At 50.1% G+C, this 19214-nt stretch overlaps 1 protein-coding gene across 8 annotated transcripts in view; it reads right to left on the bottom strand.

The window, feature by feature from the left end:
• Positions 1–86: 86 nt before the first annotated feature.
• ZNF236 (zinc finger protein 236) overlaps positions 87–19214 on the bottom strand; it is a 105916-nt gene continuing 86788 nt past the window's right edge. For 7 of the 8 annotated variants that reach the window (XM_027069195.2, XM_053206052.1, XM_053206049.1 and 4 more), the window contains 6 exons: positions 16132–16319; positions 8782–8916; positions 6091–6288; positions 5152–5281; positions 3273–3449; positions 87–2602 (listed from right to left, as the gene is read on the bottom strand). In XM_027069195.2, the coding sequence (XP_026924996.1) occupies positions 2478–2602; positions 3273–3449; positions 5152–5281; positions 6091–6288; positions 8782–8916; positions 16132–16319 (953 nt within the window). In that variant the 3' untranslated portion in view covers positions 87–2477. The remainder of the gene's footprint in view (positions 2603–3272; positions 3450–5151; positions 5282–6090; positions 6289–8781; positions 8917–16131; positions 16320–19214) is intronic. The other variant, XM_053206048.1, reaches the window with a different exon arrangement.

Raw genomic sequence — 19214 nt, 5'->3', positions numbered from 1 at the left:
TTAAAAATGATCTGAACTTGAAATTAATTCATGTGCCAAACTATTACGTATTAAATACTTTAAAAGAAAAAAATTAATCACACCTCCTAACTTCATTTTTTATTTATTGTTATTCCAAAGCAGGTACGCTATGAGGAGATATTTCTAAAAATACAGTTATCTGTTCTCAAAACCCTGGTTATGCAGGAGGCTAGAAATCTCTTGTCAGAAGACATTTATTAACCAGTAAAATATAAAGATCAACCTGTACTCCACCAAAGGTTCAAGTGAAATTATGTCTTTACAAAACCTTATATTTTCAAGGAATGTTTTGCAAAGAAGCAGCTTTTATAACTAGGAAGTAAATAAAAATAATATATTAATGTCTTGTGTTTGCCTGCTGAGTTAATAAATCGAGAAAACTCACAAAATGAATTATTGATAGATTGTTCCTCATTTTCTTTGACGAAAATAAAAGTAGGCTTTAGATTCACCTGGTAAGGCCTTACGTAAACAGGCAATTCACCAATACAGTTCACTGAACTACGCTTTCTGTACAAGTAGGAATCAAACCCTTTCAGACACTGTCCTGAGAGATGACATTTAATGCTACAACCAAAATAAATAACCTAGCGAGAACAAAATTTTTTAAATGCAATAATTTCAACTTTGGAGATCTCTGTTCACCAAAATTAATCAACATTTCTAAAATATTTTAATACAAAATTATAAAAGAAAAGTGCATTAAAAGCAGAATCTTTAAAACTCTGGCACAATTACAATTATTCTGAATATATGGACTACTGCCGGTACACAATGACATTCAAGGAGAACCTCAGGATATAGAAGTCCAGTATCACAAGAATAAGTCAAATAAGGCTTTTTTTTTTTTTCCTTAAAAAAATATACAATACACAAAGCAGTTTGAAAAAAAAGTAATATTATTTAACAGTTTTCTGACTTAAATATTTTCACATAACAAAAGTTTTTATATCACCATCAATATTACTTATATACATATGCCCAAAGTGAACAACAACAAAAAAAAATCAAAAGATGCCCTTTGAAAAAATAACAGTGAGAATGTCTCTTTCTTCAGGAATCTGAAATGAGCCCGTCTCTTAATATACAAAGTCCATACAATATTTATAATAAAACTGCTCTCTTCTGAAACCAGGGAGGCAATGAGAGAAAATAAAAGCAATTATTTTTCAGGAAGAAAAAAACCAAAAGCAAAGCAACCCCACCTTTATGTTACAATGAAAAGATACCCATTTGTGAATATAACGAATACAATACTGATCTGAAGTGCTCGCAGGGAGCTAAAAACTCTGACGCTCTCTCTGGAATCTGGGGACTAGAGCTTCTATTTACAAAATATACTGTTCAGCCACACAGAGGCCCATATATCTGCGTATGTACATATGTATTTATATATAGAACATATAAATAACTTTGAAGGAGAAATTCACATGAAGTAAAGAACTTTCCATCTTTGGAATGCTGTAGGAGCAACGCACACTGCCCCCCGCACGGGGTGGGATTTGGTTTGGGACGTGTTCAATGTGGCACCATTGATGATAGTAAAGAATTCCCTGAAATAAAAAATACACCTGCTTATGCGTGAAGAGAAAGTCACGGGGCTCGTACGGTCCTTACCTTTAATCTACAAACGCACCTCTCAGGCGTCGGGGTGGGCAGGGCCACGGCGCCCTCACTCCCGGGAGCCAGCTCTGCCCTTCCCTGCTCGTGACGTATGGCTTGTGCTTTCTGCAACCGTCTAACCCGCGTACCTGGATGTCGACTAAAGAAGCAAGTGCGGCCCCTCCCGTGAGGACGGTTTAATCCTTCTCGGCGTCGGGTTTACAGCCCCCCAGGTTTCTGCCCCGATGCTGTGTTCCTGTAGCTAATGATTAGACAAACGTAATGCGGAGAGAACTGGTCCAGCCGGCTCTCAAGGAACTAGTTAGATTAACTTACGGTAGACCAAAAACAGTCCATTTCTAACTTCGAAATGCACAGAGGAAAAGAAATGGAAAAAACTTCCCTGTGTGTTCTGACATTTTTCGAACTTCATGCACCTATTTTATGTGTGTTTTATAAGCTCTGCTTCTTACGACAGAAAGCATGAAGGAAACTATCTTACTTTTTCCATGGTAACTTTCGTCTTTGCCAATACAAAGACGTCACACCACGAGGACAGTGAGATCCAGTTAAGTTCTGTTTAACTAGATGCACTGGCCGCCGAGTAGAGGGGGAAACTACCTAGCGTAGTACCTGAGCTCAATGATTCGTAGACAAATGACGGCACCGCGTTCACACCGTCCCCGGTTTTTTCCTCTCAGTCTCTGAAAGACAATGATTCTTAGATAATTTTATAACTGAAACACCGCGGTGGTAACATCCTTGACACTTGGAGCTTCCACACGGACACTCCAAGCGCTCTGTTCTTCCGCGACACGCGACGCAGGGATGGCCCTCCAGGCGGGTCGGGCGCGTCAGAACACACCGGCCAAGGCCTGCCACTCGCTCGCGGCCTCCTGCACCACGTCTTCCAGCTGGAGGGTGCGGCTCAGCTCCTCCGCTCCGGGCTCCTGCGGGGCCACGGGCTCCTGCACGCTTCCTGCAGCACAGACGGGAAAGAGCAGGCGGGGGCTGGGCCAGCGGCACACGGCTACTCACCTTTACACAGAGACGATTAAACAGAGACCAGAGATCGCTAAATTGGTTTGCTTTCCGTCCCACTGGAAAAATCATTTGAGCTGCAGCTTAAATAATTATGGGGGTGACAACTTCCGCTCTTGGAATGTGAATGAACGGCCCTTGCCGTGCACGCTCGCTGCCGGACGATTACGTCAACGCGGGCCGTGGTGAGCGATTAATCATGAATCCCACCAATACGGCGGGCATGGCCTCCTCACAGGAGGAGGAGCACAGAATGTTTGTGTGACAACAAAGGCTCCCTCTCTGGATGCCCCGCCCCAGGCGAAGGCCCGTCCCGCTGGCTCCCGGACCCCGCTGTCCTGACCAACCATGATCCCGAGACACAGAAGCATGGGCTGCCTGCACGTTTCCAGCTCGGGCCTCCCGCCCAGCTAGCAGTGTCCACGGTGGCCGCGGCGAGGCCATGTGCTCCCCTTGCCTCCCTGGCAAAGCCAGGTGCTGTGCGGGCCACCAAGGACCAGGAGGGAGACGGACCGTGGTGGGGGGGGCAGGGGGCAGGGGGGAGACGGGCCGTGGCGGGCGGCGGGGGGGGGGGGTGACGGGCCGTAGCAGGCGGGGGCGGGCCTTACCGGTGTAGCTGTGCGCCCGCTTCATGTGCAGCTTCATGTTGCTCTTCTGGGTGAAGCCCATGACGCAGTAGTCACACTTGTAGGGCCTCTCGCCCGTGTGCTTCTTCATGTGCACCTGCAGCGCGCTCTTCTGGTTAAAGGCCTTCTCGCAGAGCGTGCAGTGGAACGGCCGCTCTCCTGGGGGGACGCACACACGTGAGCGCCCTCCCGGACGCTGCGCACACGTGAGCGCCCCCCTCCGCCCCCCGCGACGCCGCGCCCGAGGGCACACAAGGGAAAGCGTCCTGAGCAGTCTACACAGAGTGCTAGTGCGAATGTACCCCACAGCGAGACCCAAACTAAAAGCTGAATCAAAAGCTACTGCAACTCCTAGAAGCATCCGGAAATAAAAGTAGAGCACCCGTGGCTTACACAAAATGTTGCTAATACACCTTAGGCAGTAAGGCAAGAAAACATTAAGTACAGAGAACATCAAAGCCACTCAATTAAAAGGATAGTTTATCTAGTATTTTCTCAAATGTCATTTTAGCTGCTTTTGAGTTAATGTAGAAACTGAAAACTGAAGGCAAAGCTTCCATGTTGGCCTCCTGCCGCAAGCCTGTCTGGCAGTGGGCTCGTCTCCAGTGCCCGCTCCGGCCGCAGCCCTGCCCCTCGCCGTCCCTGCCTCTGCCCCACACGCCGGGCCACCGCCAAGCCCCCAGGGCACGACTCCTTCCTCTGGGCCTACAAGGTTCTTTCCCGTGGACTCTGCGCGGCTGCCTCCCGGTCAGGGGTCTGTCCGCTCTCCCGGCGCAGCCTTCCTGGACCACGTGTCAGCAGGAAGCACCGCGTGGTGGCTCAGAGATCACCTGCTCTGCTCCCAGGGTGTCGCTCTAAGTCTGTCCCTGCTACCCAGTGGCCGAGACACAGAAGGTCTCAACCACGGCTCACCGGTGCCAGGCAGAGCCGTGAAAGGGCTCCGACGCTGTCCTGCCGTAATCCCCGGGACTCTGCATGCGAGGACGTCGTACCTGTGACGGTGCTCCCTCACACAGAGGGAACGGTATCACAGACGTCATTACAGCCACTGGAGCGGACTCGGGGGACCCAGAGGGGGATCGTCCCTGTGGGCCCACACACACCCTGCCAGAGCAGAGGCGGCCGCCGCAGGGACCGGAGGCTGCACGGGGCTCTCCGCGGGTTTGCAGACGGAGCGCCCGCGGGAAGGGGGCGGTCCCGGAAAGAGGCACGCAGCGCACGGGGCGACGTGCCAGCAACGGGCTCTCCACGCCTCCGTACGCACCCGGCTCATTGGGAAAGCCCCTTAGCACGTAAATACACGAGCAGGTACGGCCTCGCTGTTTTTCACTCCCACGCTGCCGAGTGGTGGCCTGTGCGGACCACCGGGGACGTCCCCGAGGACGCCAGAGCCCGGGGCCGGGAGGGGCGCGGACGGGGAGGGCCAGGGGCACCGGAGGGCGCAGAGGCCTCGTGGGGGGCGGTGTCCGGGCTGACACCTGAAGAGGAGTCAGAGGAGGCCGGGCGGAGGGAGACCTGGAGGCCAGCACAGGTCGCGCACAGCAATGCCAGTCACGGGACAGCAGGCGCAGCTGCAGGTCCTCAGAGGGCACGGGACGGCCACGTCCGCCTGTCCCCCAGGGACTCCACCCGGCCGGCGCGGAGGCAGACCAGGCCTCGGCGGAGCAGGGAAGGCGCTGAGGCAGAGGCCGCCGGGCCGGGTCAGGGCGGGTGGCGCGTCACGGGGCGGGAGAGGCAGGGACAGACCCGAGCAGGCTCAGGTGGGGACAGGACGTCCGCACAGAGAAGCCTGAGGATGTAGGGGAAGGGAAGGAACGGCCCCTGAATGCGGGCCCAGCCCCGGAGGACGCAGCCCGGTTACCTGTGTGGATACGGCTGTGCCGCTCCAGCTGGCTGGGCTTGGCGAACGCCTTCTCACAGGTGTCACACTTGAACACTCTGGGCTTCTGGGAGCTGAGGGAAGGGCCGGCTTGGTGCGTCTGCATGTGCTCCTGTTAACGACCACACAAGACACCTGAGGTCACGCCGGGACCACAGACCTGTGACAGGAAAGGCAACACGGCCACGGGATCATGTCCGCGGCACGGCCCACCCGGGGCCCCGCCCCGCGGGTCGGACACAGCAGGCCGACCCCGCCGCCCTCGGGCACCAGCTGCGCGGCTCTCCAGGGCCTCTGCCCTCCCTCGTTGCCCGTGACCTTGACGGTTTTTAGGAGCACCGCTCGGCTATTCTGCAGGATGTTCGTCAACTGAGAACCGTCTGAAATGTTTCCCGTGACGGGACCGTGGCTCTGGGCTTAGGGGGTAAGGAGGTGTCCCGGTCCCAGACTATCAGGGGCGCACAGCCTGCTCCGTGACCGTGGACAAGCTGCACCACGTGGCTGACGTCTCACCTGTCAGCCCCTCCCAGGCACACTTTGCTTTTCGCGCATCCTCCTGCACCCTGGGGAAGAAGGAAGGAGGAGGGGACGCCACGAGGGCGGTGTCCACACAAATTGCTTGGGTTTGTCTCCTTTCCTGGCCATTAACTTCTCCAAGCACATTTACGTCCGCAAGGACTTGCAGGGATTTATCGTGCGCCGTTGGGTTATAACCCAACGCTACCTTATACCTTTTCTTGCTGCAACTGTTCCAGCTCTGGCCGCCGGGAGCTCTTCCAGAGGGTTCCCGGGTGCCTTCGACACATTTGTTACCCTTTACTTTCCACCGGTGAGATTCAGGACTTCCACCGAATCGCGTCGGTCACCCTCGGAGGGGGTGGCGGTGCTGGGGGACGGCGGCCGGGCTGCGGGGGAGCCTACCTTGAGGTGAGTGGCACGCTTGAAGGCCTTCCTGCACACGGGACACACGTGGATGCGCTCCCGGCCGTGCACCTCCTTGCTGTGCTGCAGCAGCATGGCGGCCGACGCGAAGCCGCGGCCACACTCCACGCACTGGTGCAGCCGGGCCTCCTTCTCGGGCGGCCCGCCCTGGGCCAGGCTGGCAGAGACATCAGTGACCTGCGGTGGGGCCGGAAACCCCGGGCGTTACTCCACGGCTGCGGCTTGCAGCAGAGCGACAGAGGCACCCCCCGACACAGGCACACCCAGCCCCGAGTGTCGTCTGTCACCCTAGGGGGGGCGGCGGGGACCCAGGCATCCTATCTGACCGGCCCGCTCTCGCACTCGGGGCAGAGTTTAGAGAACGGAACGGGGTTCCGCACACGTGACCTCCCAGGTGCAAATTCGGCTCCCACCTGACATCCCGGGTGCTCTGGAGAGAGCTTCTCTACCCTGTCCCTGGCTTCCTCATCTGGTCAACCATAACTATCAGGGCTGGTGACGGTTTGATGAGGTAACCCATGAAAGGTCCTGAGAATAATGCCTGGCTTACAGCACGTACTCAGGAAATGCAATTCGTGATAGTAGTTTTAGCAGAGACAAGTATAAAGGACACTGCCCCCACAATGCTGCTGCCTTGGCTGAAGATCTTTCTCAGCAAAGTGCAATATAAACAATACTTAGTAGAAGGTGTTTTTAGCTTTTGATTGGATGAGAGCATTTTCTCCAAACTTTAACCACAACGAATTAGGTTTTCAAATCATTTTAATGGGGTGCTATTAGCACCCGGAGAATAAATAAAGCCAGAGGAGTTTACTACTCACTTTTATAAAAAAGACTTTGGTTTTGCAGGTGAAAACTTATATAGGACAATTTAGTGGAAGAAAATCAGAAATAGTTATAAAGATAATTGATGGGATTTTTCAACATTTTTGTTCTAGTTTATCAAGTACTTTTTCATAATACTGTAATATACAAAAGTGGATAAAATTTAAACACCTAACAAGAAGATTTCTACAAGGTGCTCTAATGTTATTAATCTGTGCCGTAATAAAAAAAAAAAAAGAATGGAATGAAAAAACAAAAGAGAAAACATGAGAGGCACAAAGATGATGCAGTTGCGTCACGTGCCATAAATAGGTGTCACTTTGTGGTGCCTGTTAGGGGTACACGTTTCTACGTGTGACGGTGTGTGTAAAGCAAAGAAACAAGGACACACTGTGTATTCAGATCAGCGCATAAAATATATTTGTTGTGAGTCAAAAAAAGTCTGAAAACCCCTGGAATAAATCAGACTCAAAGCGCCTGGGTGGCTCAGTCGGTTGAGCGTCCGACTTCGGCTCAGGTCATGATCTTGCGGTTTGTGAGTTCGAGCCCCGCGTCGGGCTCTGTGCTGACAGCTCGGAGCCTGGAGCCTGTTTCAGATTCTGTGTCTCCCTCTCTCTCTGCCCCTCCCCTGCTCGTGCTCTGTCTCTCTCTCTCTCTCTCTCTCAAAAATAAACATTAAAAAAAATTAAAACAAAAACAAAAACAAACCACACGATTAAAGCAAATGATGCAAAAAGTGCAGTCCCTAAAACAGACCCTGGGAGCTAATGGCGCTGACGTGCCTCCATTCCTCCGCTGGTCCTTCCCAGTAGCCATGGTAACTGGACGCCATCACAAGACATGAAGACTCGAGGCGGCGCCCTATCACTGGGACCACAAGTGAAAGATCAGATGGGGAGCCTCCCCAGGCCGTCCTCCACGGGCAGCACAGCCCAAGAGCCCCAGAGACAAGTGGGCTACCATGACCCGCACTGACATGCAGCTGCATGAGGCTGACCGTGTCTCAATTCTTCAACACAAAGGAGTCCTCGGGGGGCGCCTGAGTGGCTCACTTAAGCATCTGACTTCGGCTCGGGTCATGATCTCATGGCTTTACGAGTTCAAGCCCCACGTGGGGCTCTGTGCTGACAGCTCAGACCTGGAGCCTGCTTCACAATCTGTGTCTCTCTCTCCATCTGCCCCTCCCCCACTTGTGCTCTCTTTCAAAAATAAAAAAAAATTAAAAAAAATAAAGGAGTCCTCATCCCAATGAAAGGCCAATGAGAAATTTTCTTGAAAACTTACTTGCTAAAATTGCATAAAATGTAATGCTGCTTACAGTCAGTATTTATTATCTGTACTTTAACTTTGAAAAGTTTTAAGGAAAGAGTTTTTAGATTCTTGTATATTTAGAACTATCATTCACTAACTCTTAGACCCTGAAAACATGCATTTTAAGTACAAAACTGGTCAAATGACAAATAGGTCATGCAGACACATATAGGTGTGATGCATGAAAAAGTATAACCAGACTTAAAACAATCAGCAAAGGCTTGACAAGAAAACCTATGAAAAGAACTAAACGCAGGTAAATGGCCGAGTGAAGTCGGATCGGTTGGCCAGAGGAATAAATTTACAACCAGACTCACAAGTTGTTTCTACATGACTCTGCAATACGGAAAGCCCACCCAACAAGCAACATATCACGGCCCGGACGAGACCAGTGTCCTCTGCTCACCACTGGCTGCCCCGCAGCGCCCACTCCTCATGCCGCGCGGGTGCAGACGCCCCGCCCCACGCCCCAGAGGGACCAGCCCTTCTCGGTCCGTGTGTGTCAGCACCTGGGGCTGAGTGTGAGCGACGTACCTGGTAGGTGATGTCTTCGCCAGCAGCGGAGGAGGGCTGGGGGGTGTGGCTCACTAAGATGACCTGTGGGGAGCCCGCTCCCCCTTGGCCGGAGAGCGAGGGATCCGTGAGTAAGGCTGGGAACTGCTGACCCTGCTGAAGACAGACTGTGTTAGAGGCCGTACCATTATCAAACCCAGGAAGAATTTAAAAGACCGCTTCGGGAGCCGTTACTGTGGAAAATGAGCTGGCAGGCCCTCGGAAACAACCACAGAATCAGCAGGTGACCGGGCAGCTCTGTCCCAGGTATCTGCCCCAGGGAAACAAAAACGCTTATGCACGAACGTTCATGGCAACCAAGAAGGGGTTGTAAACCGAGGCGTATCTACGCTTTTTTCAGCACGAGAAGGGTGAGCCGTGGAAACAGAAGACGCTGAGTGAGGGGGGCCGGTGCAGACCCACTCATGTGACGCATCCCAAACAGGTGCGTCCACAGAAGGGGAGAGCGCCTGGTGCTTGTCAGGGGCGGGGGAGACAGCGAGAGGTAGGCAGGGGTGACACGGGGGTGACTGCGAGCTGCTCACGGTGCCACATTTCTGAGGTGATGATATGTTCCCAAACTAGATGTGGTCGTGGGTGTGCAACTCTGTAAACATACTGAAGACCAGTAGGTTGTATACTTTAAGTTGAACAAGTGAACGCTACAGCACACACGTTATATCTCAACAAAGTTGTAAATATATATATATCATAAGCACTCGTGCTTAAAAACACACATTTTGGGGATGCCTGGTGGCTCAGTTGGTTAAGCATCTGACTCTTGGTTTCAGCTCAGGTCATGATCTCGCGGTTCACGGGTTCGAGCCCCACATGGGGCTCTGTGCTGACAGCTCAGAGCCTGGAACCTGCTTCGGATTCTGTGTCTCCCTCTCTCTCTGCTCCTCCCCTGCTCATTCTCTCTCTCAAAATCAACTTTAAAAAAAAAACCCAAAACACCACACATTCCATTTTGCTGTGGTCCACCAGCTACTTTGAGCCCTCCCCTGCTCCAGCACACCTCCCACTGCGCCCGGCGGGCCGACCGCACACGCCAGCGCGGGAGCCACACAAACGTCGCACACACACAGCGCGGGCTGCCGAATCGGCACAGACTCCAACACGGCCGACCCGCGATCAGAACGTGTGCGTGAAACACAAGGATTCAAGAGCCAACACCCACGCATGAAGGGGCCAGGAGTCTCCAAGAGAACTTGGGTCGTAAAGAACGTGGCCCGTGTCCCAGGTCCCCCACGGCTGGAGACAAGGGCTGTTCTTGTGTCTTTGGGACACGGCACGAGCTGTGCTCCAATGGGGCAGAGACTTGAGCAGGGGTGGGCGGTGGAAAATGGACTGAGAAGGCAGTGAAGGAATTTTAGGTCCACTTCCCGTGGAAAGACACTTCCCAAGGCACACAGGGAAACATGGGGCAGAACATAAATTTACAAGGACATCGTCATAGATTCTAGACAAAAGGAATGTCTTAAATTGATTTGGATTCTCTGCTTTCTGCAGGCACCTTTACAAAAAAAAAAACAAAATGATATTTTAGGTGTCTCCATATATCAAATTTTTTTACACGGACGTATTTTGAAAAGTTCTGATCTACATCCACAGAGATTCCCGCTCGCTATCCCCCTCCAGTGGGGAAGACGGTTCGATACGGCTCCCTTCAAGTACTGGTGACTCCTGCACCGTGGTGCCTTGTCTGCGGCCGGCTCTGCCTGCCCTCTCGCCAAACCACCCGATTTGGGGGAATGGCATCGATCAAAATTAATAAATTCACATTTCGTAATTTTACCCATCAAAGACAAATGCAACTGCTGGCCAGAAATTCTGATACACCTAAGAACCAGCGTTGGCTCAGTAAATCCATATACCCTCAAAGAAAGCTAAGGCCTCTGAGATACTCAGCTTCTATAGGGTTTTCAAGGACAAATCGCAACTCCTTTTGTTCCGAAGGGACAAAATCACAGAAGCGGGGGACAGATGAGCAATTGTCAGGGGAAGGGGATGCAGGAAATCAAACGTGAGGGACCTTGTGGGCTGGAAGGAAGGTCCTGTGATACTACCCCTGCAGCTTTACAAGATACTACCACTAGGGATACCACAGGTGCGCCAGCTCCCCCCCCCCCCCCCCCCCGTATCCTTTCCTAAAACTGACGACGAGTCGATAATTATCTCAAAATAAAAAGTTTAATGAAAAGAACCCCAAACACAACGTAACTTTACTAGCTTACTGTTGGTGGTTCAACTGCTAATATTAAGTCTTCTTAATGTATACACCCTGATTTAAAAATCAAGCATTCAGGAGCACCTGGGTGGCTCAGTCGATTAAGCGTCCAACTTCAGCTCAGGTCACAATTTCGCAGCTTCTGAGTTCGAGCCCCATGTCGGGCTCTGTGCTAACAGCTCGGAGCCTGGAGCCTCTTCGGATTCTGTGGGTGTGTGTCTCTCTCTCTGCCCCTTCCCTGCTCCTGCTCTCTCTCGCGTGCTCTCAAAAATAAATGAATATTCAAATTTTTTTTAATATATAAAAACCAAGCATCTAGTAAAATAAATGTTCAACCATCAGCCACACTCATGAATGCAGTGACCTGAATCTGCTAAAATGACGCCATCTGAAAGTCATTTATTTTCGCTTTGCAGTATTACTTACAGTGTGTTTCTTTGCTATATTTGGCTCGCACTGTGTTAGAAGTTACAGGAATTCTCGCTCTCAAGCACACGTGGGTTTTGCAAGCACCTGAATGCTGCTGGGCCGAGGGCTGCAGGAGAGTCACGGGGAGGGAGGGGACCACTACCAGACTCCAGCCCCACCCACTACTACTGAATCAACCCTGCAGGACGAGAGCCAAGGATTGTCACGTGCAAACAAGTCTGGGAAATACTGCTGCAAAATTACCAAGAGTTGCCACACTGATGGGTGAGACTTGGTATGACGGCAAATCTGACTCCCTGTCAGGTCCCTCTAAGTCAACCTAATTTAATATTCCCATGTGCTAATCTCACCAGGAATATATTCGTAGCAGCTCATGGCCTCAATTCCCTGTAGAACTCTTAATGAACTACAATAAATGCTGCGCCTCAATGAAAATGCCGCGAGAGTTAGAACAAGCCAGGACCAGGACGAGACACGTACAGGAAGGAAGCGGAGGAGCTGGAATTAGCAGCCCGGGCTAAAACAAGTCCCGTTACTTCAGAACCGGCTGCTTTTCACATCGAGAGTCTCCAATCAGACTTGTCAGTGTCCGCTTCACCGCACTGTCAAATTCTGACTTCTTATTAAGACCCGGAAAACCACATTTACATGTCTAACCACTAAGTTTCCTATGTTTTGTACCGGGCCAGTTGTCTGTACTAATAGAGTTAATTAATAAGAACCAAACGAACAAACAAGAAACCAAAACCCACAAGAATTCATATAAAATAGAATTCCCATCAAGAATCAGTTACTTCTTTTTGTTTTCAGAATAAATGCTGAAGAATCACTCTGCTTTCTTGAACAGAGTTTTAAACGTATGCTTGCATTTCCTTATAAAACTGTCACACTTAGGGGCGCCTGGGTGGCTCAGTCGGTGAAGCGTCCGACTTCGGCTCAGGTCATGATCTTGCAATTCATGGGTTCCAACCCCGCATCGGGCTCTGTGCTGACAATTCAGAGCCTGGAGCCTGCTTTGGATTCTGTGTCTCCCTCTCTCTCTGCTCCTCCCCTGTTCATGCTCTGTCTCTCTCTCTCTCTCAAAAATAAACATGAAAAAAAAATTTTTAAAAACAAACAAAAAAAACTGTCACACTTAGCCACCTAGCGGTGACACACCCTGGGCCTGATCCCCACCCCCACCAACAACAGTCCAACATTTGGAAAGAAAACCTAACTTCAGGTTTGCAGTTCAAAGAGGAATCTTCATAACTTACCAAATTCTTTTAATACTTCTCCTAGTGGAGTAACTACAAAGTCGCTTCTTAATCCAAGTGTGTGTCACATCACTGTATTCTACCTTTGGCTTCAACACATTGTATTTTTAAATAAACTAATTCTTTTCGGTCTCAGAATGATCATTTACCCCACAAAATATTCTTCTCTAGTTGGGCTAGTTGCAAGTTTTAAATTACAATTAATCGTGGTCTTACAGAAATGTGTTCGTTCCAAACATTCTGCTACGACAGACTCAACCTCGACCCTTGGCTAAAAACTATTTAACGATACGACATAAGTAAACTACTTAAGACCACCTCTTTTTGCTTTGAGAACCATTTTCTTTTGTGGACTTTATAAACAGACACAGAAAAATAGAAAAATGACACTCAAAAAAGTGTATTACTTTTTAAATATACTGCCTCTTTAAATTGTAATTCACGTGTTCACAATCTCGTGTCCTTTCCGTGCCTTTAGGGGGACCCTGATCTTCCACGTGCTGTGTGACTTTCACCTGCAGACAGCAGCTCCTTCTCACTGCTCCCACTTATTTCCTCACTGAATTCAAGCAGCACATGTTGTGAATAGTGTTAAGGGACTAATATTAAGCCATTCAACTTTTGCGTCTTAGTGACTCTCGCCTGTATGCAACACTTACTGCTAGAACGATTAATTTCTCACAAATACCTTTGATTTCCAGGTCACATTTTTATAGTCATAATCAATCCTAATAATTTACATATTTATAGACACTTCCATAGATGTTCACTGACCTCTTGACAATGATGGTTTCATTTGTACAACAATTCATTACACTTAGAAAAATTACACTCCTAAGGCTAAGACAGGTTTGTTCTGTTTTTCTTTTCATATTTTCAGTTTTAAATCATTGTGAATCCAAGTTTGGCAGCTGACAGGAAAGATTCAAATTAAAACTACAGAATTTCTCTTGGAGATCAGTAATACTACTGTTGCAAAAAACAAAGCGATCTAATTTAACAAACAGAAAATAAACCCATAATCAGAAAAACAAATGGTTCCCTGGCTCTTTCTGATCAAAACTGACCCCACCCCGCAAAACTTATTCAAAGGCACTGAATTCCATTAAAATCTGTACCTTGAATAGTTTTTACCTTACGCTACTTCCAGAACTACGTGGCTAGAAGTGCACACGGGGACATGGCCCGGGGGCTGGAGAGAAATGCAACAGGACGGCAGTCATGTCGCCGAGGCCGAGCACCGGCCACAGCCGGCCAAGGGCAAGGCAGCACCACGCGTAGGTCAGGCTTTGAATGGCGACCGTGATACAAGGTCCTGTTTACAGCTACCACCGTGTGAATATAAAATCGGCAGCTTAGCAGCAAGTCAAAGGTGGAGCAAATAAACTAAGGCCCTTTATGGCATCGTGGACCTGGACCGGCAGTCTGTTCTTCGCAGAGTAAGTGCGTAAAAGGTACTTTCTGCGCAGCCTCCTTCCCTACCCGCCCGCCCCAGATCACGGATAACCCGAACCCAGCCCTGTGACGGACGCACTAGAATCAGGGTAGGAAATAACAACACTGATTCACCAGAAATCAGGCTCCCTGCATCCTGCATCTAGAAAGAAAACACAGCACATGGACCTCTTAAGACGGCTACCCCCCTGCCCCATATATGTATGTATGTAGGTTCCACGCCCAACAGAGGGCTTGACCTCACAACCCCAAGATCGAGTCTGATGCTCTACCGACTGAGCCACCCAGGCACTCCCCCCACAACAGATGCTAATTTTCAGGCGCCCCCCCCCCACATCAGAATGCTAATTTTCAGGACTTCCCCACAACACAATGCTAATTTTCAGGCGCCCCCTCCCACATCAGGATGCTAATTTTGAGCCCCCCCCCACAACACAATGCTAATTTTCAGGTGCCCCCCCCACATCAGAATGCTAATTTTCAGGCGCCCCCCCCCCACAATGCTAATTTTCGGTATTCAAAAGGGTGACTGTGTCATGACAAACAGGTGCTGAGTAACACATGAGAACACATAAGTGTCACACGATGTGAGCAAGGACTCGCAGCACAGAACTCAGCAGGTGCCCCCCCCCACCCCCCCACCCCCCCCCCGCGCTCGCAGCGCCCACCACACGCTTTTCCACAGAAGGCCACTCGGTGAGGAGGAGGTTCACGGACGCTGGCTTCCAAATGGCCCTCCCAGGTGGGCGCCCGGGCAGCGCCAACACCGCGTGCGTGTCACCCCGGGGGCCCCAACAGGGCCATTGGCCAGCAGCCCGCGAGCACTTTGCAAGCGCGACGGCCTGTGTTCGTACGGCCGGAAACTGGCTCAGCACTGGCCAGGGGGCGAGGCGGGAAACGTCCCTCTTTTACAAATGGAAAGAACTAGAACCTAGAAGAGGGAAGTCAGTTTGCAGAGTCAAAACAGCCAGTGTGCGCCTGGCATGACGGGGTCCGGGACACTGTCGTCCCAGAGGCCCGGTAAGTACCCTTCCGCACAGGGCCGCCGGGGGCGGAGCGATGGTGCTGCCCGAACGCGCTCTGCGTCCTAGGGGGTTCGGAGCCAGGGGGTCAGAGGGAAACTAGGTTCTCCTTAATTACCTTCATTCTACCGTATCGTGGCTTTTCCAACTAAACCGAGACGTGCTGTGGTGTCCCAGCTCAAAGCACTATTCAAAACGCACACCTGCAATCCAGCACCGCCACCTGCTGACTCATCGAAGGACACAGTGACTGACAGCGTGAGATCCCTCCACCACCTGTGGGGCCCCTGAGGGCCACAGAACGCCCCTCAATAAACTCCTAGAGCTACATGCTGCGGAGCCACTTGAAAACTGCGTATTCCTGAAATCACTGATGGGGAAGATATTCACCGAGCAGTAGCCGGCGAGAGGTTCCCACCACGCGACGTACACACGAACTCATTTCTATAGAAACGTTAACGCGTGAAGGTTTACAAGGATATATAGACTAACTCATCAATCTTAGTTCCGTTTGGGCAGTGGATTTTTTTTTTTTCTTTTCTGAGACGGGGGAAGAGAGAGACACAGAGAGAGACAGCGTGAGCGCCTGCGAGCAGAAGAGGGGCAGAGGGAGAGGGAGGGAATGGCAAGCGGGCTCCACCCTCGACACACAGCCCGACTTGGGGCTTGACTCTATGACCCTGGGATCGTGACCCGAGCAGAAATCAAGAGTCAGATGCCCATCTGACTGAGCCTCCCAGGCGCCCCTGGGGAGGAGGATTTTTTGAAAACAGTTTTCTGTATTATCGGAATGTTCTTGTTCTCTCCTTTGTGCATTGAACATACTACTTGTACTTTCATCAGGAAAAAAAAAAACAATTTTGAAACAGACGATCAGAATACACACTTAGGAAAGAATGAACTAAAGGGTAGTCTCCATGAAGGAAAGGCCGTGCTCTACCTGAGAAGCAATGTTGAGTGTGACCGTGTCCAGTCCTCCGGAGAGCAAGCCCTGAGTATCGGCCAGAGTCAGCGTGACGCTGGCATCTCCCCCCGCCCCTGATGAAGACATGACCAGGTTCTGAGTAGATATGGCCGACGGAGACATGGGTGTCGTCGAAGGCAGGCTTCCAGTTGTAGCATTAAGTTCTGCAAAACAGAAGAATGAACACATCAGTGGCGGAGCTAGATAAGCCCGGTTCTGCTGGGACAGGAAGAGCGGCTTTCATAGAGGAACTGCGTCTGTCATCATCAGCGTCTACATCGCCCCCGCTTTTGAAATTGCATCAAGATAATCACAGAATCTTTTGTTCCCATTTCATGGCAAGGCTTCTATAGTTTCTAAATATCTTTATATACGTAAATACACTCTGCTTAAGTATAACATAGAGAAAAAACAAAACAGGACGAGAAGAGTAAAAATATGACCCTACAAGTCCTAGTCACTACGGCTAAGGCAGAAGGAAACTGCCAAGAATTTCCAGGACACCGTCCCCGTCGAGGACCAGAGAGCAGCCTGAAGGCACCGAATGTGACCCCCTGAGCACCGATCGGCTCCAAAGCTCACGTGACCATCTCTGCTGAGGCCTCCCTTCCACGTCCTTTAGGTCTGCTTCGTCTGAAATGAACCTCATGCACCCTATAAACATTAATTTATCCTTCGTGATATCTTACTCTTCTTTGGAAAAGACAACAAGACTTTTTGACACTTTCCCCCTGTAGCCAATGAGAAGAGAAAGGAAGGTATCTGGGACAGAATCAGGCAAAGGAGGGCCTTTTCTTCTACGAAACAGAAACTCATGCACCCGACTGGCAAATGAGAGAGGGCTGAGCACGGGGTGTCGAGGGCCTGCGGTCCGCACCGACAAAAACACGCTTGTGAGGTTTCACTGGTAAGCATAGCACACATGCACATGCGTGTACACACACACACACACGCACGCACGCACAAATCTCACGATCTAGGCTTCCATTCATCTAACAAACATGACTTATCATCCACGGTGTCAGCCGCTGGGCTCGGTGCTACAGATACACCAAGATGGTAACTGAAGCAGAGTTGAAAACACTATGTCCTCATTAGGTGTGAAAACAAAACAAAAAGAGACTCCTGAGGATCCTTGGCAGTGACCTGGGTCACATCGGTCCAGAGCCTCTGCTCTGATCAGGGGCCAACAGGGAAGCTAGGTTACTTACTTGTAACTGGAGTCCTCCAAATACAATGCCTCCATAGATCCACACTCTTGGAGTCCCACACTGTGCTGCACAGACCTGGAACCTTCAAAAGCAGTATAACCATTAGGAGGCTAGGAGTCTCTGCTCTGCACAGCCACCGGGGCTCCAAAGACGACCTCGCCGGACCCCTCCCACCTTGCTGGGCAACTGCGCAGAGCGGACTGCTAAGACACGCTAGGACCGGAGGAGTGTGGATTTGTGGAGGGTGTATGTTCTAAGCACTCCAGTTACCAGCACAACGGTCAAGCTCGTGTTCTAACCTCACCTCCACGCACCCGTACTCTTGCAGACCAGCCTGATTTTAACAGGAGTGGGCAAAGATTAAAAAGAAGGATCCTGTAAAACGTGGCAGTGACCAGACGGGTGAACTGATGTCCGGTCAAAATCACTAAGGAGAAGACGGGGGTTGGGCTGTCAAAGCGCCGGGCGGAGAGAGGCGTGCCGGCACCAGGCTCGCCAGGATCACATCTACAAAAAGCAAAGCCAAGAGCTGCTCCTCGGATGGCCAAGACTTGGTCAAACCTCACCCGAAATAAAGGAATTCCTGAAATAAAGGAACGAGACCTCTTCTCCCTCCCACCAGTAGCACCTTTCTCTCTGACGATTATTAACGTAGGGAGAGGGTCCAGGGCTGTGCAGCACAAGAAACGCAACGAGAAAACAGAAGCCTGTGTGTCGTTTCGCTGAAGCGAATCCTGACACACGGGCCAGTGGAGACACTAACCTCACACAACGCCTGGAGCTCACGTCTCTCTCCAAGTGTGGGGGTGCACTTCACGTGCGTGCTTCGTTCAAGACATTTCCCACAAAGAGGATATCAGCTCAAGTACAATTTCAATCCTCAAAATGGTCCAAAAACAGGTGATGTGAGTAGGAAAAAAATGGAATTTTCTTCAGCATGAAATTAAGTAACTAAATCACATTTGTTCAATATACAGTTCTAAATTACAGAAGAAGATTTATTTAAAGCTCAGAAACCACAGTTTTAACTCAAATTAAATACTCTCAACATGGAAACTGAGACTGAATACTGGAGCAAAGGCTGCGAAGTCTTACTTTCAGTTTTCATTCACCGGCTCTGAAGCACAAACGCTCGGGCTGTACCACAGAGAGCTAGGTCCTACTTCGGCATATGATTCTAACTCCAAAAACAGGAACGTCTAAAGGATTAACAAATCTCTTACGGTCCTCAAACCCAACACTGTATTCAATCTTTGTTGGGATAAGGTTTCATAGCTTCTAAGAAAACTTAATTACGATTTTGGAAGGTTTCATAAGTAGTTTAAAGGATGTGAGATCAGTTTCTTCTTGAGATAAACAAAGATGTGGCAATAAAGGTTGGGGGGGGGGGGCGTCACGGGAACAGGGAAACACACAGTCCAGCCATTCGTTTCCAAGGAGAAAGTGGGGAGAATGTCCTCCCTACTTATAAAATGTTCCCAACAAATGGAGAATGGGAAATAAGCAATTGATTATACTTAAATCTAGAAGACACCAAGGCTAAAATAACCTTACAAAGGAAGGAAAGAATTCCTTTTTTTCACTGAAAGCATAACCCAATTTATTCATCAAAATTACCTTAACAGTGGACGAGGGTAAGAACAAAAAGATGATTCCCGTTTGAGATCAACTCCTTAAAAAGTTGTGCTAAATCTCAAGCCTCTGAAAGGGCACTTGCGTCACATCTGACCGTTTTCTGATACAAGCACATGTGTCCGATGCTGTCACGGACACCCTTGGAGCCAGTGAAATGGCCTTCGGCCCCGTGTCAGACACCCGAACACAAGCTCGTGTTTCTGTCTCGCATGT

This window comes from Acinonyx jubatus, chromosome D3, assembly GCF_027475565.1.
Source record: "Acinonyx jubatus isolate Ajub_Pintada_27869175 chromosome D3, VMU_Ajub_asm_v1.0, whole genome shotgun sequence".
Classification (NCBI taxonomy): domain Eukaryota; kingdom Metazoa; phylum Chordata; class Mammalia; order Carnivora; family Felidae; genus Acinonyx; species Acinonyx jubatus.
The sequence above is the reverse complement of the archived record's forward strand: the minus strand, read 5'-3'. Positions and strand labels throughout refer to the sequence as shown.